General features: G+C 42.2%; 1 protein-coding gene across 1 annotated transcript in view; it reads left to right on the top strand.

The window, feature by feature from the left end:
- Nucleotides 1–27,019, top strand: part of SDK2 (sidekick cell adhesion molecule 2) — a 453,394-nt gene that overhangs the window by 305,517 nt on the left and 120,858 nt on the right. Inside the window, exons 6-12 of the mRNA XM_021002493.2 lie at nucleotides 6,123–6,234; nucleotides 7,458–7,648; nucleotides 7,852–7,935; nucleotides 11,014–11,208; nucleotides 14,639–14,755; nucleotides 16,131–16,298; nucleotides 24,065–24,167. Of these exons, the coding sequence (XP_020858152.1) occupies nucleotides 6,123–6,234; nucleotides 7,458–7,648; nucleotides 7,852–7,935; nucleotides 11,014–11,208; nucleotides 14,639–14,755; nucleotides 16,131–16,298; nucleotides 24,065–24,167 (970 nt within the window). The remainder of the gene's footprint in view (nucleotides 1–6,122; nucleotides 6,235–7,457; nucleotides 7,649–7,851; nucleotides 7,936–11,013; nucleotides 11,209–14,638; nucleotides 14,756–16,130; nucleotides 16,299–24,064; nucleotides 24,168–27,019) is intronic.

Below are 27,019 nucleotides of genomic sequence, written 5' to 3'. Positions count from 1 at the left end.
ATTCAAAGTCACTTTTTTTCTTTTTTTTCTCAAAGTCGTTCTTAAAATAATATTGCTGTTACTGTATACAATGTTCTCTTGGTTCTGCTTATTCCTCTCCATTATTTTGTGAAAGTCTTTCCATGTTTTTCCAAAATCATTGAAAAATTTGCTTCGTCTCCCCACTGGGGAATCAAATCCCCGGTCTCCCACATGACTGCCATGGGTACTCACCACTATACTAATGAGGAGTTCATATTTAATTTCTTCCTTTAGCAAATAAGCAGTAAGCATTTATTAAGCATTTGTGATGCACTATACTAGGCACTGGGGTTACAAAGACATAAGTGAAGCAGCCCCTGCCCTCAAGGAGCTTGCTTTCTAAAGGAGCATACCATATGCACACATAAACAAAATAAATATGAGGTATTGGGCATGGGGAGGAGGCAGTAGCAGTTAGAGGAAGGCCTTACTTGTATAGGAGGTTCGGTTGGCGCTGAGCTTTGAAGGAAACTGGGAGTGCTAAGAGGCAGAGATAGGAAGGAAGCGCATTCCAAGAATGGGGGCATGAGGACACGGGGAGCAGCCTATGCAAAGGCACTGGAATGCTGCACGTAAGGGACCATAGGAAGGCCAGTTTGTTGCATGAGGAGGGAACAAAATGCATAATAAGAGAGGGAAGGTAAGTTGGAGCCAGATTTTTAATTAGTTTGGAATCAGGTTGGCAATTTTATATTTGATTTGAGAGGTAATAGGGAGTCACTGGAGTTTATTCAGCATGATTAGACCTAGGTAGAGGATAGAATAGAGAACATATAAATATGTTCCTTTATTTAAAAGAAAAATCCTTGATCCTGCTGTACCCTTGGGCTCCCTATCACCTTTTGTTCAGTCATGTCCAACTCTTCCTGATCCCATTTGGGGTTTTCTTAGCAAAGATGCTGGCCTAGTTTGCCATTTCTTTCTCCAGCTCATTTTACAGATGATGAAACTGAGGCAAACAGGGCTAGGTGCCTTGCCCAGGGTCACAGCTAGTAAGTGTCTGAGGCCATATCTTAACTCAAGTCTTCCTGACTCAAGATCCAGCACTCAGCACTCTATCCACTTGCACCATCTAGCTGTCCTTCCCTATCACCTATTTCTCCTCTTTTTCTCTATAATAATCTATATTCACTGCCTTTACTTCCTCACAACTCACTTTCTTTCAATCTAGCTTTTACCCCTCACAGATTGTTTTTGTTGTTTATCCTTCATTCTCAAAGAAGACCGATGACATCAGGAGGATGATGTCTTGACTTGCAAGTGGACTGGATTTAAGTGAGGCAGAGCTGTGCAAACTCACCAGCCTCACTCTGTCCTCCAGAGTCATCTGAGTCCAATGGCAAGACATAGCTCAGGACAACTGGTGATGGCCCCGGACGCAGTGGGAGACCTTGGCCTTCTCAAGCTAACATCTTTCCAAGGTCTCAGTTTGTCTGAGGCAACACCATTCTTTTGTAACTACTCTCTCCAAGGTCACTAGGGACCTCCTAAAAAGAATCTTTTTTAAGTCTTCATTCTCCTTGAATTCTCCGCATTCAATGCTTGTTCAGCCACCCCCTTCTTTGAATGTTCTTCTGCCTTTGCTTTATGCCACTTTTCCTCTTTGATTGTTCCATGTTTATCTCCTTCATTGGTTCTGCTTTTTTCTCTCATCCCCTAAATGTGACTGTACTCCAAAACTTAATCCTTGACCCTCTGCTTTTTTCCATAAATTCTCTTTCCCTCTTTGGTCTCACCTACTCTTGTGGTTTTGACCATCACGTCTACATGAATAAGTCTCAAATCTATGTCTGCGTCTCTAATCTCTCTCACAGGCTGTAATTCCACATCACTACGAGCCAGACAGACATGTCTGCTTTGATGGTTGGTTCCCACTACGGCATCAAGTTCAAAATAGCTAAAAGAGAATTCTTCATCTTTCCCTACAAATGGCCTCCCCCTCTGACCTTTCTATTTTTCTCAGTAGTACCATTAAGTGAAAAACTGTTCAGATTTGCTGGGAAAGGGAAATGTCAGACTGTCAACAAACCCAGTGATTCTTCCTTGCATAATGCCTCTCATTTCTATCCTTTCCACTCCATAATATCCTAAACTGGCCCTAGTTATTTTCTGCCTGGACCATTGCAATCTAACTGGTTTTTCCACTTTCAGTCTCTTCGCTCTCCAGCCCGTGCTTATACCACTGCCCGATTCGCGCTCTCAAAATTCTACTCTCATCATGTTATTTCCCCTCCCCTTTTCCTAACCCTAAACTCTTCCCCACTTATGTACAGTTATCCCTTCCATATCCTTCTGGAAAACCTGTGTAAAATCTTTTGGCCTTCCCTTCATACTAGAGAAGAAGTCTGAATTATTATAGTATTAAAAGATAATATGCGTTGATATTATACAATATTATACATATATGTTATGCATTTCTGAGTTTCTGAAGTTTTTCTATGTCATCTGCTGGTCTTTGCATGTCATTTGTAGCTTCCACAAAACTCCCCCAAAATTGTCATTTAATTTCTTATGCCAACCCTCAATATAACGAAACCACAATGGGGAAAGTTGCAATGTGTCATGGATAACTGTATAAGCTTTCAATATTCCTCCCCTACTCACTGTATCCTATGGAATAAAATCTAAACATTTTATGCTGGCATTTGGGACCCTCTGAAATCTTGCCTCAAACTATGTGTACAGCCTTTTCTTCCTCTGCTGTCCTATGGAAACCCAGTCATTGTGGTATAAAAAGTAAAAGCATTGAACTTGGAGGTGAGAGAGCTGTGGGTTCAAATCCCACCTTTGACACTAGCATAACATGACTTGATAAGTACTTTTAATGGAAAGTAATTAAACTATTTTGAGCTTGTTTCCTTATTTGTAAAATAATGCAAAATAATACTAATAATATTTACCTCATTTGGTTGTTGTGAGGTTCAAAAGTACTTGTCACTCCCCAGCTCAGGAAGTTCCAATGGCTCCCCCTTGCCTTTAGGAGAAATACAAAATCCTGTTTGTCCTTGAAACGCTTTACCATTTAACTACAGCCTGCCTTTTGTGGGGCTTAGTATAATGCTGCTCTCCTTTATACACTCTATATTCCAGCCAAACTGGTCTACTTTACTGATCCATATGCATGAATTTCCATTTCCCACAGCCATGCTTTTGTCCGGGCTGTGCCCCATGTCTGGAATGCACTTCCTTCTCATTTCTGTATAAAATTTCTAGTTTCCTTCAAAGCCTAGCTCCAGTGCCACCTCCAATTTATCCTGATTTATGCCCCTACCCACCCATAGTTATTAGTGCCTTTCCCCCTGAAAATTATTTTCTATATTTAGTATTTACTTTTCTCTTCCTCCTGGTTTCTCTGCTTTCCTTCAAGTCTCAGCTAAAATCCCACCATCTACACGAAGCCTTTCCCCCTTAATCTAGTGCCTGCCCTCTGTGATTTATTTCCACTTTATCCTGTATATATCATGTTTGTACAGAGTTGTTTGAACGTTCCCCCCTCCCCGCAATAGACCCCACTTGAGAGTAGGAACTGTTTTTCCCTTTCTTTTTATCCCCACTGCTTAGCACATTGCCTGGCACATAGTAAGCGCTTAAGAAATGTTTGTTGGACCTAGGTCCTAGAGATACCACTAGAAGAGCAAGCCCGTCCCTGCTCCCAAGGAATTCTCCTAGTGGGGAAGACAATGCTTTAGCGCCAAGAACAGGTCCCTGCACAAAGGGCTACTCAGTCCCCATGACTGTCCCAAACAGTTGTTTGAGAGGGGAATGTCTGATTTCCTCACCACTCTCTGGGCACATTCCAGGAGGCCTGTCCCTTGACCCCAAAGGACAGTGTGTCCCAGTGGCTCAGACCACTGCTGTTCCTTCCACGTCCCCCAGAGCCCCACACGGGGGTCTTCGTACGCCGTGGGAGTGTGTTGCTCTTATCATTCTTGCAGAAAGGTATCCACAGCTCTGTAAAAACAAACATTATGGCCCCTGAGTCCTCCTACAGCAATTGTATTTTTTAATAATGTCTGAGCTAGCCATCTTCTTGGTTCTGTTTACTCCCTTGTTCTATTAGCCGCTCCAGGTTAGGCCTGAACGTATCCCTGTAAGTAATATACAGCTGAGAGAACCCTTTTATGGATTCAGCTTTCAGTCTGTTCCCTTTTTACAGCCCCTACATGAGGCTTTTATATTGTTGTAATTATTTTAGTTTATATTCTTCCTTTCTATTCTCCTGTCATTTTATTCCATTTTTTTTTTACTTTTATTCCTGTTCTTGAGTTTTCCAGGAAGGCTGGAACACGGGGCCTGACAACCTCTTCAAAGCAGGACAAACATATGTCCAGAGTGCCAGGCCACGGCTGTTCCTCTGAATTCAGTCTCCAGGGAATGTGACTTATCCTCTGGGGAGGCAATCTGATCCTGCCTGTAGACAGCAGTGTAGAAGGAGTGGGGCAGATGATGCCATCTGTTCTTTCAACCAATATTGATTCAGCTGCTAAGATGGTTCAGATCTCACCTGTAATACTTAATCCCTGACCTTGAACAAGTTATTTAACCTCCCTCAGCCTCAGTTTCCAGATCTATAAAATGGGGAGGTTGGATTCTGAGCTCCCTTCTAGTCTATATCTGTGTTGCTAGGCTGGATTTGAATTCAGAGAACCTGGGTTCACATCCTAACTCTGACCCTTACTACTGATGTGACCCTGTGGTTTATTGCATGGAATGCATCGTTCTAGACATTGGGGAGATAGAGATGAATGACAGTAGCCCCTGCACTCACGTTCTTTTCACATCTAAGAGAAAATTAGCTTGTTACCCATGCCTGAACCAGGGCCCATGTCTGGACACCATTTTCCAACGATGGGAAACAAGGAATGAGCCCAATTAGTACAATTAAGATAAAACAGCATTTGGTTGGGTTTGCCATAGCCTTCATCATTTCTTACATCCTCGATTCTGGTGCAAAGAGTAGACTGGTTCTGAAGCAGCACAAGTTATAACATTGGAGTGAGCCAAATGCCAACAAATACCATACTCCACAGTGACACCACCAGGGAGGAGACCCCTGAAATAAATTTATGTCAATCCCGTTAGGGTACTGTGCCTCCCAGGATCCAGGGTCTTTCTTCCACGATCACGCTGTACATGTACACACTGACTGTCACAACATGCTTTCTCACTGCCAAGTACAAGCCCATAATTGAGAGATGGGGAGAGAGAGAGAGGAGAGAGAGAGACAGAGAGAGAGAGATAAAAGTGACGTGCTCAAAGTAATGTGAAATCTGGAAGATAACAGAGATTAGAGTACCGTCCTCATTGCCAGGAAGGGCTCAGTAATAACAACAACAAACAATGATAGCTAACATTTACATAATGCTTCAAAGTTTGCAAAACTCTGTAAATATGTTACTTCATTTGGTAGCTGAAGAACAAGGATCCATGGTTTCAACTGCCATGGTTCCAGCCCTTCCTCTCCCTAATACCTTATTGGTGTTTCCCCAGAGATGATACCACCATGTTCTCACATTTAAGAAGTAAGTATGTCATAGTGGGTGTTATTGTTTATCTTTTGTTTTCAAAGAGGACCGCTGAGGTCATGGGGGTGATGTCTTCACTTGTGCATGAATTGGATTTAAGAGAGGCGGGGCTGTGCAGAGTCATTTTGCCTCACTCTGTCTTGCAGAGTCATTGAAGTCCAGTGGCAAGACAGAAGTCAGGATGACTTCACCTGCCTTCATGGCCATAGGAACCAATTGTTCTAGTCCACCCATTCCTCTGGAGGAATAGTGGGTAGAGCACCAGACTTAGGAAGACCTGAGTTGGAATCCTTCTTCAGACACTAGCCACATGACCCTGAGCAAATCATTTAATTTCTGAGTCTGTTTCCTCATCTGTAAAATGGGGATAATAACAGTAGTTATCTCACAAAGTTGTTGGAAGGATCAAGTGAGGAAATGTATTAAAAGTACTTTGCAAACATTAAGGTACTATATAAATATCAGCTTTCATTATTATTGTTCCTAGACCTCTGTGATCTCAGCTCCCAAAGACTAGGCTAAGAGATAGATGCAATTTCTGGTCTGTTTCTTGGACTAACTTTGCCTTCTTCCCAGATGTAGGTGGCCCTGCAGATCCTATTGCCCCGACCATCATCATCCCTCCCAAAAATACCAGTGTGGTGGCTGGGACCTCAGAGGTAACCATGGAATGTGTGGCCAATGCCAGGTCAGTAACCATTTCCTCTGTCCCCTCCTCCCCAAACTTGATCACTGACCTTCCAAATTTCCTATGTTCCTTACCATGGTTGACTCCATGGTTCTTCTTTTTTTTTTATTTTTAATTAACTTATTTTGAATTATCAACAATCATTCCATAAGCTTTTGAGTTTTAAATTTTTCTCCCCCTCCCTTCCCACCTCCCTCCCCAAGATGGTGTGCAATCTGATATAGGCTATACATATATATATATTCCTATGAAACATATTTTCACATTAGTGATGTTGTAGGTAAGAATTAGAACCGATAGGTCACTCCACTGTTCTACTGGGCACTCCTGATCTAACACTAATTGATGTCTCTTTTCTATGCTTCTGTTAATCTATTATAACTGCATGTCTCTGAATAGCCCAGAAGGAACTAGAACAAAGATTATAGAAAACCAGAGTCTGAGAGGCCTATGTAAACAGGATGGGGAGAAAGGGTATTTTGTGGAAAGAGCTCTGAAATTTACTAGATATGTGGTCATGATTCAATCAACTAACCTCTCTGAGACTCATTTTCCTCATTGAAGAGTGGAAATAAAAATATTTTGTGGCTCAATGAAAAGAACATGAAATAAGAGGTCTTAAGTTTAAAATCTGAACTCTGCCACTTACTATATGACCTTAGGAAAATCACTTCTCTCGGACCTCACCTGTGAGATGAAGGTATTGAATGAGATAACCTCTAGGGTGATTTTCCTATGAGCCTATCTCCCAAGATTGTTGTGAAGATCAAATAAGATAATGTATGAAAAATACCATGTCCACATCAAAAGAAAATACAAGGAAAGATATTTTGGGGTGGGGAGAGAACTGGACTGATCTCACAATTTGTTCTTTACTTGTTGGCCATGTATGTATATTTCATTATATGGATTTGTGTGTGTACGCTCCTGTATCTCTTTCTGTTTCTGTGTGTCTCACTTTTGGTGTGTCTTTCCTATTTATCCATGTTTCTCATGCCTTCTCTGTCTTCCCCTCAATTCCCCTCCCTTCCCTTCTCCTCCATATTCAGTGGGTTGCAGAGTAAGGGAAATAGAGAGGGAAAATAGAAAAGAGAAATATCAGGAGACAACTTTTAAGGTGTTTAACTGAATTTTAAAAGTCCAATTCTCTCAGGTACAAATTACTGCATAACCTATGCAGATTTATGCAAATGAGCCTCTCTGCTTCCCTTGCCTCCTGCCAGGCCCCTGATCAAACTGCACATCATTTGGAAGAAGGACGGAGTGCCAGTGTCGGGAGGGATCAGTGACCACAACCGACGGCTCACTATCCTGAATCCCAAAGGCAGCAACACTGGCTACTATGAGTGTGAGGCTGTCCTCCGCAGCAGCAGTGTCCCGTCTGTGGTCCGGGGTGCTGTCCTTTCTGTGTTGGGTGAGCACACAGCGTGGAGATGGGCTGGGGATAAGGGCGGGGGGGAGGAAACACTCCACCGGCATCACAGCACCCTCTTAGCCTGAAGCATGGGGGAGCAGAAGGGGGCAGGGTAACTTCCCATCCATCTGGGTTCCTACTGAGTGGCCAACCCAAAAGGAGCCAGGCCTCCAATGCTGTCTTCTTCCTTCTCCCCCTCCCAGAGCCACCCCAGTTTATTAAGGAGCCAGAGAGACACATCACAGCAGAGATGGAGAAGGTGGTGGACATACCCTGCCAGGCCAAAGGTAATGGGCATGAGTGCATTGGGAGGAAGAGGAAGAACACCACTCCTCATCGTGAGCTGAATTGTTCCATTGCTGAATTGTGTCTGCTGCTCTGAGGTCCCCCTGAAGTGGACATATTACTAGGAAAGAAATCAATCTGGCCGTCAGCAGGCACCTAGGAAAACAAAGAAGCCAAATTACCGTAATTTCAGGGCTATAAATCAATCCAAGTTATGGTAACTTCAGGGTTACAAATGAGCCAAAATTACCGTAATTTTGAGGCTACTGACAGCCAAATTGCCCATAATTTCAGAGTCACTGACAACGCCAAATTACCATAATATCAGAGCTACACTAGTCGAGAGGGGAAAGCACCAGCAGGGTTAAGGCCTTAGGTGTGTCTACTCTAAGATGTAGCTCATAGAGCAGCCCTTGGGTTCTTAGCCATTCTATTTAGTCACCAAGACAGCATTCTCCACTTTCCCACCTCTTCTGTCTTCCCCAAGTTAATGATGAATTCTCATGCTGTTTTGGTTCCCACATCTCCTTTCCTTCTTTAGATGTAGCTAAATCAACAGACAATCCAAAGGCAGATGAGCTTTATAACACCATACAAAAGGCATAGTGGTAAGGCGCAGTGTGTGCTATTGACAATATTATGGTATTGAGCAAAGAGCTAGGCACAGCTTTTCCCCAGTGGAATGATAGGCAGGTGACAGATGAAGATATGAAGAAACACTGCAAATCCCTACCAGAAAGGCTTAGGAAGAGAAAGGAGAAAATTGTGAGTGAATTGGGGGGCAGGGGAGAAAATAGATCAATACCAGCTGCATTCAGACTGTATGGGAGTAGACTTGGACCACCAAAGGTATTTTAGGGTAGTTGGACTCTAGAAATAAGGAAGGGGCAACTAGGTGGCACAGTGAATAGAGTGCCAGGCCTGAAGTCAGAATGGATCAACTTTGTGAGTTCAAATCTGGCCTCAGACACTTACTAGCTATGTGACCCCAGGTAAGTCACTTCACCCTGTTTGCCTCAGTTTCCTCATCTGTAAAATGAACTGGAGAAGGAAACAGCAAACCGCTATGGTATCTTTGCCAAGAAAACCCCAAATGGGGTCATGAAGAGTCAAACAAACACCACTGAAAAACGGCTGAACAACAACAGAAGAAATAAGGACTCTGGGCCAAGTCAATCCCAAGCCTATGGGATTCAAATTCTATCTTTCCTCAGATGTCTGCCTGATGTTCCACCCATATTCCTATATAATCATTGGCTACCACCTTTGGGAATAAAAAAATTTTGCATTGTCTCCAAAATAGAATAAAGCATCAGCCCAAAAGTACCGTAAGCCAAAAATGTTTCTAGGTGGTGCAGTCTTTAGAGCGCTGGACCTAGAGTCAGGAAGACAGGAGTCCAAACCTGGTCTCAGGCACAGCCTCGCTGTGTGCCCGTGGCAAGTCACTTAACCTCTGTCTTAGTTTCCTCAGCTATAAAATGGAGGTAATAATAGCCCCTACCTCCCAGGGCTGTTGTGAAAATCAAATAAGTTAATATTTCTAAAGTGCTTAGCACAGTGCTTGATATGTAACAGGAGCTTAATAAATGTTTGTTTCCTCCCTTTCTTCTTCGAAGACCCCATAGGAGGAGGTAGTATGGTGTGATGGAGAGTGTGGACTCTTCTTGAAAGAACCTTGTTCAAATGCCACTCCTGGCATTGACTGGATTATGGCCATAGACAAGTCACTGAATCTCTTACAGCCTCAGTTTCCTCATCTATGATAGAGGAAACTTCCAGAATTTATAAAGGACCAAATGAGATGATGTATATAAAATCAATATAAAAATTAAAATGTATATAAAATCAAATATCCAAGTGGAATATGTGTGTGAGAGAGATGGAGGGGTAGAAAGTTGGCCCCTAATTCCATCCAGGGCTGACCCATTTGTTGAAATCACAGAAGGGGCAGAAATAGGAAGGCATTAATATGTTCAATGAAGTTCAAAGGGGGGGTCTACATCCTGTTATGCCTTCATGAAGTGTGAAGGGCTGGAATTCCTGGTGTAATTAGAGTTGAATGTTTATTGGTTATACCCCTGGTGGCCCTTAAAAAGCAAGCTCACCAGCCCGGAGGCACGGAGCAGCTTTGTGGAATGTAACTCCTGAACCTCGACCAGTGTGCAAAGCAGATGTCTTCTTCCCCCAATCAACCATGGAATATTGAAGCAGAGCTGCTCATCCAGGAGATATAACATCCAGCAAGAAGGAAGAATCTTGGATCAGCTAGGTGGTGCAGTAGATAGAGCACCGACCCTGGATTCAGGAGGATTTGAGTTCAAATCCGACTTCAGACACATAACACTTGCTAGCTGTGTGACCCTAGGCAAGTCACTTAACCCCATTGCCTGGCCAAAAAAAAAAAGAAGAAGAAGAAGAAGAAAGAATCTTAGGGCAAAAGGCAGCTTCGGGGAGCATGACCCTTGGCAACAGAGAAGAGAGAAAACCAATTCAAGGAAGTTAGCCCTGGCAGTTGAGAGCTGAGCTGAGGAGAAGAGAAGGCCCAGGGAGTCCAACTGAATGACCTTCCCAGCACAGACACTGTGCCCAGGGAGGGAAGTATGAGGACACCACAAGAAGAAAGAATGTTGGGACCTGGAAATTTCAGAGGCATGAACTGACTTGGCCCCATGTGTTCCCTGTATGTGTGCTTCACTACCAGCAGACTCTAAGTTTGTGCCCACAGTTCCCACTGAAATTATGTGCATTTGTAGCAGTGCACCTCAGGTTTACAGAGAGAATGTTTTATAGCTAATCTTATTTCTTACTATGCCATCTAAATGCCTTATTTTGGTCTATTTGTATATATGGACTCACAGCTAAAGGTAAGAGCACCAATGGGGGCTTAGGTTATAAGTTATATAATTAGTTATAATTATTATAGATTATATAATTAGTTATATAATAAGTTAGAGTTTTAGGATTGCAAACCCATAGAGTACTTCTGAACCTGCACAGTAGTCACCCACTTGGGAACCCAGCCCCTAAGTGGAAGTATAGCTTACAGAGGATATGCTGTAGTTATTACTGTCTCCACGTAGGTGTGCCATCTCCTGTCACCACCTGGTACAAAGATGCCACTGTCATTGATGTGAAGAAGTTGTCAAGGTTCCGACTGCATGGAGATGGGAGCCTGCAGATCAGTGGACTGGTGCCTGATGACACGGGCATGTTCCAATGTTTTGCCCGAAACTCAGCTGGAGAAGTACAGACGTCTACCTACCTTGCTGTCACCAGTAAGTTGAGTTGTGGGAGAGGGAGAAGGGAAGTCTTAGCTTTTCCAAAGATGAAGAGCTCACTTGAGAAAAGTTTAACATATCATGTCATCAACCTAGACACCCTCAGGATGGACTCCATGGACAACCAAATCATTTGTGCAGTGGCTTGTATAATAACCTAAACTTGAGAGGCAGTATGACATAGTGGACCTGGAATAAGGAAACCTAGGTTTGAATCCCAGATCTACCATTTACTAGCCATGTAACTATGGGCAAGGCATTTGACCTCAGTGCCCTCATCCGTGAAATGTTCATAATATTTGTACCCTCTACCTCTCCAGGTTGTTGTTAGGAGAACACTTTTTAAATTGTAATGCACTGCATAAATGTGGAATATTATTTTTATTTTGACATAAATTGCTAAGCATTACTGCTGCCCCATTCCCAATTTTCATCACTCAAGAAGTATCTAATCCCTTAAAGCTCACCTCTGGATGCTCTCTCTTTGTAGGGGTTTACTCACATCTACTGGAAGAGGTTGTCCAATGTAGGCCTTGGGCTACAAGGTTATATAATCCTACGTCTGGAAGGGACCTTAATGAGGCAATTTGTCCATTCCCTCCTCCATACCCCATCTTAGACACCCTATTTTATTTTGAAAATAAGACAGTGTTGTAAAATTTGAGAGTCAGGAGAGGTGGATGAGTGCCAACTTTGCCATCTACCTGCTATGTGTCACTTAAACATCTCTAAGCCTCAGTTTTCCCATCTGTAAAATGAAGAATTTGGTCTACATGATCTCAAAAATTTTATAATTCTATGAAAACAGCATTCACTGGCTTCCTTTGACAACTCATTGCAGTATTTACCACCTGAAATGTTATAGCAATGTATCTAGGTGTCAATGGGCAACACCCCACTGACCTCAAGGGATCCAGGAAGGAGAACGTGGGTTTTGTTCAAAGATCTCATCATACTGTTTGCTGATGATGAAAACATTGATTTTATCCATGTTGGGTCTTGGCTTCCATTTGACCTTGACCATGTTGTTAGCCTGGGCCTGATTTTAGAGAGGGAAAGGAGCTCATTGTTCCTTCTACATTCCATCTCAAGCCTGCATGACTTTGTACAGGCTGTTCTCCATCTCTGAAATGCAGTCCCTCCTCATTGCCACCACCTCATAAAATTGTTAGATCCCTTCAGGCTCGGCTTGGGCATTACATCCTAGATGAGGTTTTTGCTGATATCCTAGTAGCTGTTACAGCATCTCCTCCTCCAGAATTACTTTGTTTGATTGATATATAGATATACATATACCTATATATATATATATGTATGTGCATAGATGTATGTGTATTTATATGTATTACATATACTTCGAATTTGCTTCTCTGTATGTATGTGTGTGTGTATATATATATATATATATAATATATATATATACGTATATATATATATATGTATTATATATATATATATATATACGTATATATATATATATATGTATAATATATATATATATATATTATATATATATATATATATATACACACATAGACACACACACACATTTGCTCCTCTGTGTATGTGTTATAGTCCTAAGATAGAATATAAGTTCTTTGAGGGCAAGGGCTATTTCATTTTTGTTTTTGTATCACCAGTTCCTGGCACAGTTCCTTGTATACAGTAGGTGCTTAATAAATGCTTGATGGATCAAATTAAATTGAAAGAGATGATCATACTGATGGTAAAACCATTCATTTACCTTCTGGAGAGAATTACAAATTTCTGCCTAAGGAAAAGATTGAATGAAGCCATTCAATTGACTGCTTGGAAATATGGTAGTTTTTTTACATTATCAGCAACAAGTATTAATATTCATCATCCTAATAGACTTAAACACTTCAGTTATGCAGCAAATATTTATTAAGCACCTATTGCATTCACTGGGCTAAATGAAAAAGTGAAACAGTGGCATTTCAAAAGGTTTGAGAGTTATAATTTCTGAGTAATTTAATCATTTTATTAATAATGCCAGCATTTTAATAAAAGGATGGTCATTTGTCCATCTCTCTGTTAGACCAAAGACAATCATGGCAGTGAGCTCACAGCTTATATGCCCAGTGGAAGAGGGGTGTTTTCAGGGGTGACAATCAACTTTGACTGGTTAACAATTAATGAGAGAATGAATATTACAACCTGGGGCTAGACCTGAGCTTTGAGCTTTGATTAAGTCATTTCTTTCTAAATTACTCCCAGTCTTAGGAAGTCTATTCAAAGAAATTATCCTCCACCCAAGCCTAAGTAGAAAGGAGTTTCACCTTAGATCTAGTTGGGTAGAGCAGCAATATCCAGAATGAGGAGGATATTAATTCTATCTTCCATCAGCCCTGTCCTTGAGAGATTGGACAAGAAAATAGGAAAGGGAAAAAAAACTGGGGTCTCCTTAGTTTTAATAATTGACTGTTAATATGAAAGAAATAATCATCTCTCATGACATTCGCCCAAATTGTCAAAAGATCTATGATTTCACTAGTGTCCATGTCACTGTATCAGTATTTCAATCCTTCCACCCTACTTCAATTTAAGATTCTTCATGAATTGCAGTGCCCCCCACACCAAAAATATATATATATTATATATTATATTATATATTATATTATATTATATATATACATATACATATACATATATATATATATACACACACACATATTATCTGTTGGACAACTTTTCAAAGATAAACTTCTCCAGGCTTAGGTAGGCTAAGGGTGAACCACCCAAGACATAGTCCATTACCAAATGGTGGGTCCATTCAGCTTAGTCAAACTTGCCAGAGCTTGCCCTTGGCCAGCATAGTTTTCTGAGAGCCAGGATCAAACTTGACAATGAAGTATTCGTTAGAAGATGAGGTTAGTGAAAGAGTAACAACAATGACAATAATAATAACGATAATAATAAATCCCAATTTACGTATGATTAGCAGTTTCTCACTTTTGTGAAGAACATAATAAAATTCTGTTGGGATGGGTTTGTCAGTTATAATGCCAGGTCTTAAGTGCCTAGGGAGGTCTGGATCTTTCCCCTTATTGGGGCCTGTGAACAAATAAGAGAAAATGATTGATATCATTCATTTTCCTGGCAATGAACCTCAACAGGGGAGGTTAACTAGAAAGGCATTGGGTAAACTAGAAAAATGTGTTTATTTCAAAGGCTATTGGGATATGTTGGTGTGGATTTCCTGCTTCCCTGCAAAGGAACCAGGCAACAGTACCTAATATGATGCACTGCATGAATAAATGTTTGTTGAATGAATGAGTGAAATAACAAAATGGGAGAGGGGCAAATAGGAGATTGTCTGCTTAGGGCTTAGGGTCACTACCGTCCCCCAGCTGGGGGGGAACCCAAATGGAGTCTTACTAAGCACTTTGTCCATCTCTTTCCTAAGGCATTGCCCCCAACATCACCAGAGGCCCGTTGGACAGCACAGTGATTGATGGCATGTCTGTGGTGCTGGCATGCGAGACATCTGGGGCACCCCGGCCAGCTATCACTTGGCAAAAAGGTAAAAGGGATGATATTCAGGAGGGGCATATGGGCAATGGGTTATAGCAACAAAAATATAAGACTGAGGCTTTCGAGACTTGGATTCTAAAATTATGGCTCTGTAGTTATCAATCTTTGTGACTTGGGGCAAATCGTTTCAGCTGTCTGGGATATACCCTAAGGGCTCCTAGACCCTGCCACTGTACCCATAGGACTACCAGAGCCTTGCCACTATACCCACAGGACCACTAGAGCCCTGCCACTGTACCCGCAGGACCACCAGAGCCCTGCCACTGTACCCACAGGACCACCAGACCTTGCCGGTTTTCCTGCAGTTGAATTCTGCTCTATGTGTTCTTTCCTTCAATTAGAAGATGAGCTCTTTGAAACAAGAGACTGTCTTGCTTTTGTATTTACATCCCCAGCACTTAGCACAATGTTTGGCACATAGTAAGCCCTTAATTAAAGCCTTTTGTCATTCATATACAAATCTATTAATGCACATCTATCCAGGGATACTTCAGTTTATATCACACATGGATATTTGCATAAGCAAATACGTTCTCCCAGATGTGCACACATACAGGTACACTCATAAAGGCAGACAGAGATAACCTTAGGGCAAGTCAGTAAGACTTTAGGTCTCCCTTGCCAAAGAACCTTTCCCAACCTCTCCAGGGCCATCATTTCTACTTCATCCACTTGTCCCCTCCCCAATGCTTCCGTTCTGTCTGTTTGTCCCACCATCCAAAGCTTAGACACTTGTCCAAGGTGACTTTTTCCTGAATCATCCAGCTTAAAGATGCCCATCATCAACTCATCAAAATCATTTGCTTCTCCCTGATTCACAGGTGTCAGCTGCTTCTGCGCTGTCTGTGTTTGTGAGAGTCTGAGAAGGAAGGTGCTGGGGCCTGAAGGCAGTGGTGGAATCTAGAATTTGAGCACCGGTGCTTAGGAAAGAATGAGAAATATTTATCTATTAAGAAGCAAGTGCTATATAGTAGACACAGTACTGAACTGGGCGTTAGAAGACCTGGATTCTTGTCTTCACTTTACCATTAACTTAGCTATGTGGCCTCGAGCAAATCATTTTTCTACATTTCTAGGCCTTAGTTACCTGATCTATAAAATGAAACTAGATAAAGATAATTTCTAAGGTCCCTTCCAGCTATGAGACTGTGAATCTGCAATTGACTGAGGTGTTTCTGGAAGAGAAAGGCAAGATAGAGACAAACTAGATATACAAAAGGAATATTAGGTCATCCTGCCCACAATCCACTCTCCTGCTATGTTTCTCTCCATGTCCTTCTCAATCTTGGGGTAACCTGGCAGTGCCAGGCGAAATAGGAATCCGGGATTGTGCTGGCTGCATATTCTTCTGTATCTCCCTGCAGGTGAGCGGATCCTGGCTAGTGGCTCCATTCAGTTACCCCGCTTCACTCTCCTGGAGTCTGGCAGCCTGCTCATCAGTCCCACCCGAATCTCAGATGCTGGCAGCTACACATGCTTGGCCACCAACTCGCGGGGAGTAGATGAGGCATCAGCAGATTTGGTCGTGTGGAGTAAGTTGGCATTTCTGACTAATAAGAATGCAAAGTGTATATACGTACCCCATGTTAATACATACACACAACAGACACACACAAATACATACCTATAGACCTCCTTCCCCCAGTACACATGATCATACAGGGTACTTACAGATGCAGTCAAAATCTCTACCTTTGTAGACGTATTTGATCTCAGGTGCCCCATTTTTTTTTAAAGGAAATTGACAAATTGGAATCGGTTTTTAATGAAAGGCAACCAGGACAGTGCTTGGTCTGAAGCCAATGTTGTGTGATAAATAGTTGAAGGGACTGATAATGTTTAGGATAACCAAAAGCTCCCAGGCAATGTGTACAGCAAAAGAAGTAAGAAGAAACAAGTAAAATGTGTTAGAATATTGCTTCTCTGGGGTACGTGCCTGTCAAAAGAGGCTAAGCTTGATGCTTAAGTCATGCAAATCAGTGTGACTTAATAACACCTAACATTAGCAGAGGTTAGAAGTGGGAAGAAAGAGCAGCCAAACAGGCCTAAAAATAACATTCCCTGGAGCCCCTTAGAATTCGGAGCTCCCAGAGAAACAGAAACAGTGAAGAGGTCAATTTGTCATGGCAATTATAGAGTGCCCTCATTATCTCTTAGGTACATGCACAGCTATACTCATCTAAGCAAGATAAATTAACCTTGGGGCCGGTCACTGGACTCTGTCTTTCCTGGCTAGGGCAGCTGTCTTTGTCTCCAGACTTGTCATCTATGCTTCACTCTACTGACCCCTCATCTCCATCCCTTCCATTCTTTGTGTGGCACTCCCTTCATCTACAGCTGTACTACACATTAAGAGAAATAGGGACAAAGAAGTATGGTCTCAAGGAGAACTGTCCCAGTGACTTAGCAGGGATGGATTGTGTGTATCTTCCCACCTGGGGGTGATCAACAGTGATGGGTGATGTAAATACAAGCTGATTGTCCTGCTAGAGAAGAAGGTGAAAGGGCTCGAGGGGCACCTCTTTATGCTTTGAGTTATTAGAGAAGACAAAGAATTCCTACGCAAGATGAAAAGAATAATCTAGGGAAGTGGCCAGGTTAAAAAAAAAAAAGATCCTGAGAAGCTTTTGAAGAAGGAAAACTAGTGATGGGGAAGGTTGGTATTGAGAAGAGAATGGAACAAAGGAGAAAAAGAAGAAAACACTCTGTACAACTGGAGTAAGCCGCAGTCTACTCAGATAGAAGGCGGAACTTGGGCTTTTGGAGAAGAGACAGCCATTGGACTAAGAGGAGTCAGCAGATGCTCCATGACTCTTACTCAAGGAATAGAGAAGTAAGACACGAGATTGTGGGTGATGACCTCCCATGACAAAGATACATGTATCAGCTCATGGATGAGTAGGTCAGATGATGGTGCTGGGGGGGGAGGGTGCCTCAGGCCATAGAAGCAGGAGGTAGTGGCAGAGCCAATAATAATGCTGGTCCTCCATCTCATCACAAGGAATGGAGTTGATGACTTCCATCTCATCCAAGCCCTGTGAGCAGTTCAGCAGCCTTCTCAGGCAAGAGGGGAGAGTACCTCTGGGGTTAAGATGGCCTTGGGCTAGGGAAGAAAGCGAGGGAGGAAGGGAAATGAGAAAAATACACGCGCACACACACACACACACACACACACACACACACACACACACACACACACCTTGGTTCTTCCCACTGCTCAGCTATCCCTGATGGATTCTGGGATAAGGATGAGGACTAATTTATGTAGAAATTAAGAAAACACTTGCAATTTCTTGTTAATGACTTTGAGGTATTGGTTAAGAAAATAAAGCTTAGGAGGGCATAGGTGGAATTTTCATTTTCCAGTTAAAGTTCACAACATTTGAAAGAAAATGAAAACTTTGTTTTCATTGAGTGAGAACTCTTCTTTGGCTTACTCATCGTTTTTTGGTGATTTTCTCTCTCATTTTCTTATGAGGCTTTCTGGTGGTTTTGTTTCTTTGGGGAGTTTCTGTTGCTATTTTTGAGAAAGATCTTGAGGGATCAGACTTGCTTCCTTTTTCTTCACTGTCATCCTAGAGAGAAGTTGCTAAACCAAAGGGAGACTGTAGGAAGTGAGCAGCTGGCTAGCAATGAAAATGGGGATCAAGAACAGGGTTTCTTTTTCTGGACCATATTGTACAATGGCAACCCCATGGGAATGCGGGGGTGCAATGCATCTCATGAAGAAGGAAAGACCTACTGAGTTTATCAAGAGAACTTAGAGCTGAAATTTGAAGGGGGGGGGGAATGTCCAGATGAGCTGTCAATCTGGATACTAAGGAAACAATATGGTGTATTGGAAAGAGCTCTTCTGGGTTTGGAGACAAAGAATCAAATCCCAGCTGTGCCACTTAGGTAAATCACTTACCTCTTCTAGGTCTCAATTCCCTACTTTGTAAAGTGAGGGTATTGAACTAGATGACCTCTAAGGTCCCTTCCACATCTTTAATCCTATTAATGATATCAACAGATGTTACATAGAAAGAATTCTCAAATGAAATTTGAATAATTCAGTTTAAAAAACTGGAGCCCCCAGAGCCTAGCACAATTCATACTTAGTAGGTACATAGCATGTGAGTGGACCTCATCCTCCATCTTAAGGAAACTGCCCATGGCAACCTATTCTCTCCTTCCTTCCTCTCTAGACTCTATTCTTAACTCTCTAAGCTTCTTTCTCTACCATCTGGACACCTACACACATACACACACACTTTCAGATTCCTTTATGTGTTGTCTTCCCCATTAGAATGTAAGCTCTTTGAGAGTTTACTCCTTAAAGGACTGACTGTCTTTATGCTTATATTTGTATCTCCAAGACTTAGCACAGTGCCTGGAACGTTTAGTCATTTTTCAGTCATGTTCTACCCTTTGTGACCCCATTTGGAGTTTTCTTGCCATTTCCTTCTTGAGCTCATTTTACACATAAGGAAACTGAGGCAAACAGGGCTAAGTGACTTGCCCAGAATCAAAACTAATAAATGTCCGAGGCTGGATTTGAACTCACTAAAATGAGTCTTCCTGACTCCAGGCCTAGCATTCTATCCACTGCACCACCTAGCACCTGCCTGACATATAGTAAGTGAATAATAAATGCTTATGAAAATGACTTGACAAATAAATAAAACAAAAAAGACTTAATCCTTCCCTCAGAGAGTCTATAATCTAACTGGAATTAGCTTGGCATTGATAATTACATAACCTCACATGTCTGTGAATCAAGGTCCAAAGTATGAGTAGCCAATAGAGTGAACCTGACATTTTAATATAAGAAAGTACTTTCATAGACACCCCTAAGGCTGGAAAGACTGTAATTCCTGACCATGATGTAGCAGTGTAAGGATCTAGACCTCATTCAAAAGAAATAGTTCTGACAGAAGGAGTGGGCGAGCAGGTACTGCCTGTCAGGAGGGTAATCTACACCTGTAAGGAAACCCACAAACCTGGGGGTAGACACTTGGTGGTGAGAATTAGGGGAAGGATAAGGAGGAACTGTCTTGAGATGTGAAATTGGCAGGCACCTTAGGAGAAAGTGACCGTGTCAGCTTAGCATTCATGATAGCAAAGGAAGGGAGTGCTGGCTAGAGTCAAACACATACCTTAGTATTTAGGAGTGAAGATTTCCAAAAGTTCATAGCAAAGACAGATGTAGAGTCCTTGAAAGGAAATGTGGCTCAGGAAGGAAGGGAAGGGCAAAAAGTGGGAATTCTGACAACATATTACAAAGGATCGCAGTGAGGGAGGAGAGAGGGATGTGACTGAAGGGACTTCTCCAGCTGAGCAAGAATAGATTCACAGAAGCTCAGGTCAGGGTGAGAGGGGAGCAGGGCAGGGCTCAGGCAGAATTGTGAAAGAGGCTAGTTATAACCGAAGCCACCCACAGCCTTCCTAACCAGGATGTGAACAGGGATCCCCTCTGCAATATCTCTGACAAGTGGTCATTCAGAGTCTGCTCGAAGTCTGCCTGTAATCACTAAGGGAACCCTTGTATTTTTGGCCGGCTCAGCATCATAGGGAGCTTCTCCTTTCATCAAGCTAAAATCTGCCTCTCTGAGGCGTCCACTCATTGCTCCTAAGACTACCCTCAACAGAAAAGCAGAACAGGCAGCTATGTGCACAGTGGGTCAAGTCAGAGTCAGGAAGATCTGAGTTCAAATCCAGATTCAGACACTTACTAGTTATATGACCCTGGGCAAATCACTTACCCTCTGCCTACCTTGGTTTCCTCATCTGTAAAATGGAGATAATAATAGCACCTACTTCCCAGGACTGTTGAGAGAATCACATGAGGTGGTATTTGTAAAGGCACCTTAGCACAGTGCCTGGAACATGTTATTGTTTAGCCATGCAGTTATATCTGATTCTCCATGACATCATGGATCATACTGTCCATGGGCTTTTCTTGGCAAAGCTACTGGATGGAATGCCATTTACTTCTCCAGTGTATTAAGGCAAACTAAGGTTAAGTGATTTGCCCAAGGTCACACTGCTAGTAAGTATCTGAGGCTGGATTTGAACTCAAGTCCTCCTCATTGAGTCATCTAGCTGCCTCCTAGGCAGAGGTTAAGTGACTTGCCCAAGGTCACAGAGCTAGCTAGTAAGCATCTGAGGGCAGATTTGAATTCAGGTCTTCCTGATTCCAGACCTGGTGCTCTATGTGCTGTACCACCTAGCTGCCCCTACCAGGAACGTAGTAATCACTCAATAAAATGTTTGTTCTTGGGCAGCTAGGTGGTACAAGGGATAGAACATTGGTCCTGGAGTCAGGAGGACCTGAGTTCAAATCTAAATACAGATATTTACTAGCTGTGTGATCCTGGGCAAGTCATTTAACTCAGGTTGCTCCCAAAAAAATTTATAATTTTTTTTAAAAGATGCTTGCTCCGTTTCTTCCCTCCTCCCTTTCAGATAGCTGACAACTGTCACATTTCCCCTAAATATTTGCCTCTCCAAGCTAGACAGTTCAAGCAGTCTTCACATGGCATGGTCTTTAGCCCCTTACTCTTTGGGTGTCCTCAAATTTGTCAGCATCCTGCCTAAAATATGGTACCTAGAACTATACACTGTATTCTGGATCGAGTCTCAAAGGCAGCATATCACAGGACTCTGACCTTCTTCCTTCTGGACAATATGCCGATCTTAAGTCAGTCCAAGATCACATTAGCTCAGGTTTTGAGTGAACACGTATTGTATGTACAAAAGGTGGAAGGAAGGCCATCTGACGAAGGATGAGTACGAAAGAACGTCATAGGCCTGTAAGAATAATATCAGGGAGGTGAAGGCCCCGAATGAGCTGAAGTTTGCCAGATATGCTAGAGTTTTGTTTTGTTTTGTTTTGTTTTTTTTAAAAAAGCCTTTCTGAGCTGCTTGGATTCAAAGGGAAAACAGGGAAGAGACAGTCTCAGTGTTTGGGCCAATCAGTGTAATGATAACAGACGGCAGAATTCATTTCTTCACTCCTGTTCTGTGGGACGTCTTCAGAGGGACAGTGATAAACTAGCAGATGTCCAGAGGAGGAGACCTGAGTTCAAATCCCACCTCAAGACACCTCCTAGCTGTGTGACTCCAGCAAGTCACTTAACCTTCCTCAGACTCAGTATCCTCATCTGTAAAAATCAGGATAACAATAATACCCACGTAACAGGATTGTGGTAAGGATCAAATGAGATAACATATGTAAACCACTTTATTAAACTTTAAAATGTTATGTATTAGTGGTTGTTATTACTATTATTATTTTTTATAATTTTGGAAGCAATTGGGTTAAGTGACTAGCCCAGGGTCACACAGCTAAGAGGATCAGGAAGGGCTACCACGCTTTTTTTTTTTAGGTAATTGGGGTTAAGTGACTTACTCAGGGTCACACAGCTAGTACATGTCAAGTGTTTGGTCTGAGGCTGGATTTGAACTCAGGTCCTCCTGACTTCAGGGCCAGTGCTCTAACCACTGTACCATCTGGCTGCCCCTGTTATTATTATAGTGAAGGGTCTACAAGCCATGTTATGTGTGAAACAGTTGAAAGTTTGGAGAAGTTTAGCCTGTAAAGGAGGACCATGATAGCTTTCCTCAAATATTTGAAGGTCTGGCATACAGAATGGGTACAACTTTGCTCTGGCTGTTTAACTCCAGCAGACAGACATACGCTCACTGAATAAGTCAGAGAGAGGCAGAGGCTCTTCAAATGTAAGGTACTCATGGAGGCAGCTAGGTGGCGCAGTGGATAGAGCATGGGTCCTGAAGTCAGGAGGACCTGAGTTCAAATGCAGCCTCAGACCAAACACTAGCTGTGTGACCCCGGGGCAAGTCATTTAACCCCAATTGCCTTAAAAAAAAATGTAAGGCATTCTTATTATCATCGTCATCTTCTCAACCACCATTATCAACTCAGTATGAGGACAAATGTTCTGATAATTAGATCTGTCCGAAAATGCAAGAGGCTACTGAGAGAATTAGGGCAGCTGTGTGGCACAATGTGTGCTGGGCCTGGAGTCAGGAAGAGTCCTCTTCCTGAGTCCAAATCTGGCCTCAGACACTTTTTAGCTGTGTGATCCTGGGCAATCTGTTTGCCTCAGTTTCCTCATCTGTAAAATGAGCTGGAAAAGGAAATGGCAAACCATTCTGGTATCTTTGCCAAGAAAATCCCAGATGGGGTTATGGAGAGTCAGACATGACTGAAAATGACTGAATAGTGACAAGAGTATGGTAGCCTTTCCTGATCCCCTTAGGTGTTAGTATTCTTTCCATCCTGAAATAATTACATACAACATTGACCTAGTTAAATGTTTTATCCCCAGGTAGGATATAAGCTGCTTGAGGGCAGGAGCTCTGTTTATTTGTTTCATCATTGTAGCTCCAGTGGTGCCTGGCCCATTGTCAGTGCTCAATAAATGTTTATTATATCTGAATGGATTGGAGAAAGGATTCTTGGTTTGGGGTGGAAAGTTGGAAGGAAGGAGACAAACATTTATTAAGCACCTACTATATGCCAGGCACAATGCTAAGCATTTTACCTATACTATCTCATTTGACCTTACAACAACCTTGGGAGATAGGTGCTATTATTAGCCCTAATTCACAGTTGAGGAAATGGAGGGAGGTAGAAGTTAGGTGACTTCCCCAAGGTCACATAGCTAGTAAGTATCTGAGGCTGGATTTGAACTCAGGTCTTTCAGGCTCCAGGACCAGTGCTCTATCCCCTCTTCTTGTTAGCTGTCTCAGTTTCCCCACCTTTAATGGAGGGAATCATTCCTTCCACGTCCTACCACAGAAAGAACTTAGGACAACACGAAATTTGTTGGTTGGGGCGGGCAAGTATCGGTTTCATTTTTTTCTCATTTAATTTAATTTTTTTTAATGAACAAAAATCTGTTTTTTTCTTCATTCCACTTCCCTCAATTGAAAAAAAAGAAAAGAAAAGAAAAGAAAACTCATAACAAATATGCAAAACAAATTCCCACATTGGCCATGTCCAAAAAATATATGTCTCAATCTACAACAAGGAATTTGTAAGGATGGGTAAGATAAGATGAGAAAATAGTTGTGAAATTGCTTTGAAAGTAAAAGTAGTATATAAAAATGGTTTACTTATCCAAAATCTTGTGACTGTCGTTATTTTAGCTCTTTATAGGCAGTGTCCACAGACTACAGCAGTATCCATCTGTGTTACTCACCCACCCACCTGGCTCCATCAAACAACACATTCTCCTCTTTGTATCTTTTTACATCCCTGCTCACTCCTATTACTGCCTCTGCCTTTCAGCCCGGACGCGCATCACCATGGCTCCCCAGGACCAGAGCGTCATCAAGGGCACCAAGGCCTTCATGACATGTGGTGTGACCCATGACCCCAGCGTGGCTGTCAGGTACCTCCGTCGATGGCTGGGAGTGGGTGGGGTAAGACAAGACTCCAGGGACAATGATACCAGATACCATAGGTGTCCTGTAGAATTAAAATGAAATGGTCATGTCTCCAGTGGGGTCAAGCAATACCCATGGGGCTTTGAGTCTAACTAAGCCCAATGTTGAGCTCATAGTAAGCACTTAATAAATACTAATTGAGTTGATTTGAATTGAATCAAAAGGCACTGCATTCCACTGAATGAAGGGGGGAAAAGGGATAGGAGAGTAGGAAAATAGTAACAGGGGAAGTAGAAACAGAGGGGAAAAAAACCTACCAGATGGTGCAGTGGATAGAGCGGGGCTGGGGGGGTCTGCAGTCGGGAAGACCTGAGTTCAAATCTAGCCTCAGACACTTACCAACTCTGTGACCTTGAAAAAATCCTTTAACCTCTCTCTGCCTCAGTTTCCTCATCCATAAAATGGAGATAATAGTAGTGTCTACCTCCTAGGGTTGTTGGGAGGATCAAATGATAAAATATTTGAAAAGCACTATACAAACACTAGATATTAGAAAGGAAACAAGCATGTATTGAGCGCCTACTTATGTACCAGGCACTGTGCTAAGCACAATTATTTGATGATCTCTAAAGGTCTTTTTCCAACTCTAAATCCTATCATTCTATTTCTGTTTCTTTTCTCTGTCTCTCCTTCCTCTCTTGCTTTTTTACTTAGTCTGTAGGACAAGAAGGGCCTGAAGCCAAGATCCTCTCTTCCTCTCCAACTCAGCATGGTGTTTGGAAGGAGTGCTAGATTTGGAGTTGGAAGTTGCAGGTTCAAATCTTGACTCTGCTCCCTGTGTGACCTTGGACAAATCACTTAATCTCTCCTAATCTTAGTGATCTAAGGCTCTTTCTGGCTCCAGGGCGATGATACATTGGTCATCTGCTTGCTTCTAACTGGTGTACAGGGCTCTGCACTTGGAGACAGGAAGACCCAGATTCGAATCCCATCTCAGACACCTACCAGCTGGGACAAATCACTGAACCTCTCTGGGCCTCAGTTTCCTCATCTGTGTAACTGGGGATTGGACACAATGGCCTCCAAGCTCCCCTCTAGCTCAGTATCTAAGACCCTGTAAGCTTATAAACCTATGATGCTGTTATCTGTGGTAAACAAGCCAGAAAGATAAACCCTGCCAGGGCCAGGAGCTCAGAATCATGAAGAAATCTCTCACTATCTGTGCCTCTCCCTCCATCTCATAAAACCCAGTAAAAAATTTAACTCCTCTCTTAAAAATTAATACTCCCTAAATTTTACATCTCTGAATATTTTATGGGGCAATATCGACACCACAGCAGTGGACAGCAGGGCAGGATGGGTAGTGGGCCCCCATTTGTGAAGCCCCCACCTCCCCACCCCATCTTTTTTAGAAACAATCCCCAGAGAAAACTCCAACCCTGGAATGCCATCTAGTGGTCACCTGGCACATGACACTTGATAGCTAATGGGTGGGAGCCTGGGGGAGAGGACGTTTTGCTCTTGTTAATCTAAAGCAGAGTTTCCCAAATTACTTTGACCCAAGAACAGTTTTGAGCTTGAAATATATTAACCAAATCCATAAAGGTGGATGGAGGTTGGAGAATCTGGCAGGCATGGAATAGGGAAACAAGATGGTATACTGGACCTGGAGTCAGGAAATCTAGGTTTGCATCCCAGCCCTAACACTTAACCTTTATGTGACCTTGGACAAGTCATTTAACTTTTCCAGGCCTTCATTTCCTCATCTATAAAACAAAGAGTTTTAAAAGATGATCTCTAAAATTTCTTCAAGCGGGACTAACAGAATATATGGGAGGTCACAGACATTTTAATGTAGAATCAGGACAATTAATTCTGTTTTTCATACTGAAAAATAACCAAATGTAATAAGCATCTTTGATATAGGATAATAGGATCATAGATTGAGAGCCTTTAAGGTCCAAAACCCATGTCTGGCATTCAAAGCCCTTCACAACTTGGCTACTTCCTACATTTCTAGTCTTTTAATTACATTACAACCTTCCCTGCACTCTATCATCCAGCTATACTGGGCTGTGTCCCCTACCTCATCTTATTATAGTCTCCCTCCTCATCTTAGAATCCAAGGGATCTTTCCCAGTTTCCAAGCTGCTGGCACCTTCCCCCTCAATGCTCCCTTCTGTCTACAGCTAGTTCTCAATCAGTGTGAAGAATGAATCCCCAGAAAGGATAACGTGTATTGGCATTCACACTATTCAAAGTTATAATTTTTTAAGATATGGCCATTGCTTCCAGCCCAATGAATATAGGCAATGTAAATTCAAATAATGTGACCACTTCAGGATATTTATTCTTCTCATTAATGGTGACCTAGATGTAGTAGGTCTATATTTTTCTTGTGCTTACAGATATGTTGTTTCCCTCATTAGAATGTAAGCTCCTTGAGGTCAGGGACTACTTTTGCTTTTTCTTTGTATCCAAAGCACTTAATACAGAGTCTGGTATATATAGTAAGGGCTTCTAAGTTAAGTCATTTTTCAGTCATGTCTGACTTTCTGTGACCCCATTTGGGGTTTTCTTGTCAGAGATACTGGAGTGGTTTTCCATTTCCTTTCTCCAGCTTATTTTATAGATAAGAAAACTGAGGCAAACAGAGTTAAGTGACTTGCCCAAGGTCACACAGCTAGTAAGTGCCTGAGGCCAGATTTGAACTCTCAAAGAAGAATCTTCCTGACTCTAAATCTGGTACTCTATCCACTGTGCCACCTAGGGCATACTAAATGCTTATTGGTGGACTACAGATGAAGAAACTAAAGCCAAAAGCAATTAAGTGACTTGCTCAAGGTCACATGAACAG

This window comes from Phascolarctos cinereus, unplaced genomic scaffold (genome assembly GCF_003287225.1).
Source record: "Phascolarctos cinereus isolate Bilbo 61053 unplaced genomic scaffold, phaCin_HiC Scaffold_5;HRSCAF=322, whole genome shotgun sequence".
In the NCBI taxonomy this organism is placed as follows: Eukaryota; Metazoa; Chordata; class Mammalia; order Diprotodontia; family Phascolarctidae; genus Phascolarctos; species Phascolarctos cinereus.
Note: the sequence above shows the minus strand (reverse complement) of the source record. Positions and strands in the feature narration are given on the sequence as shown.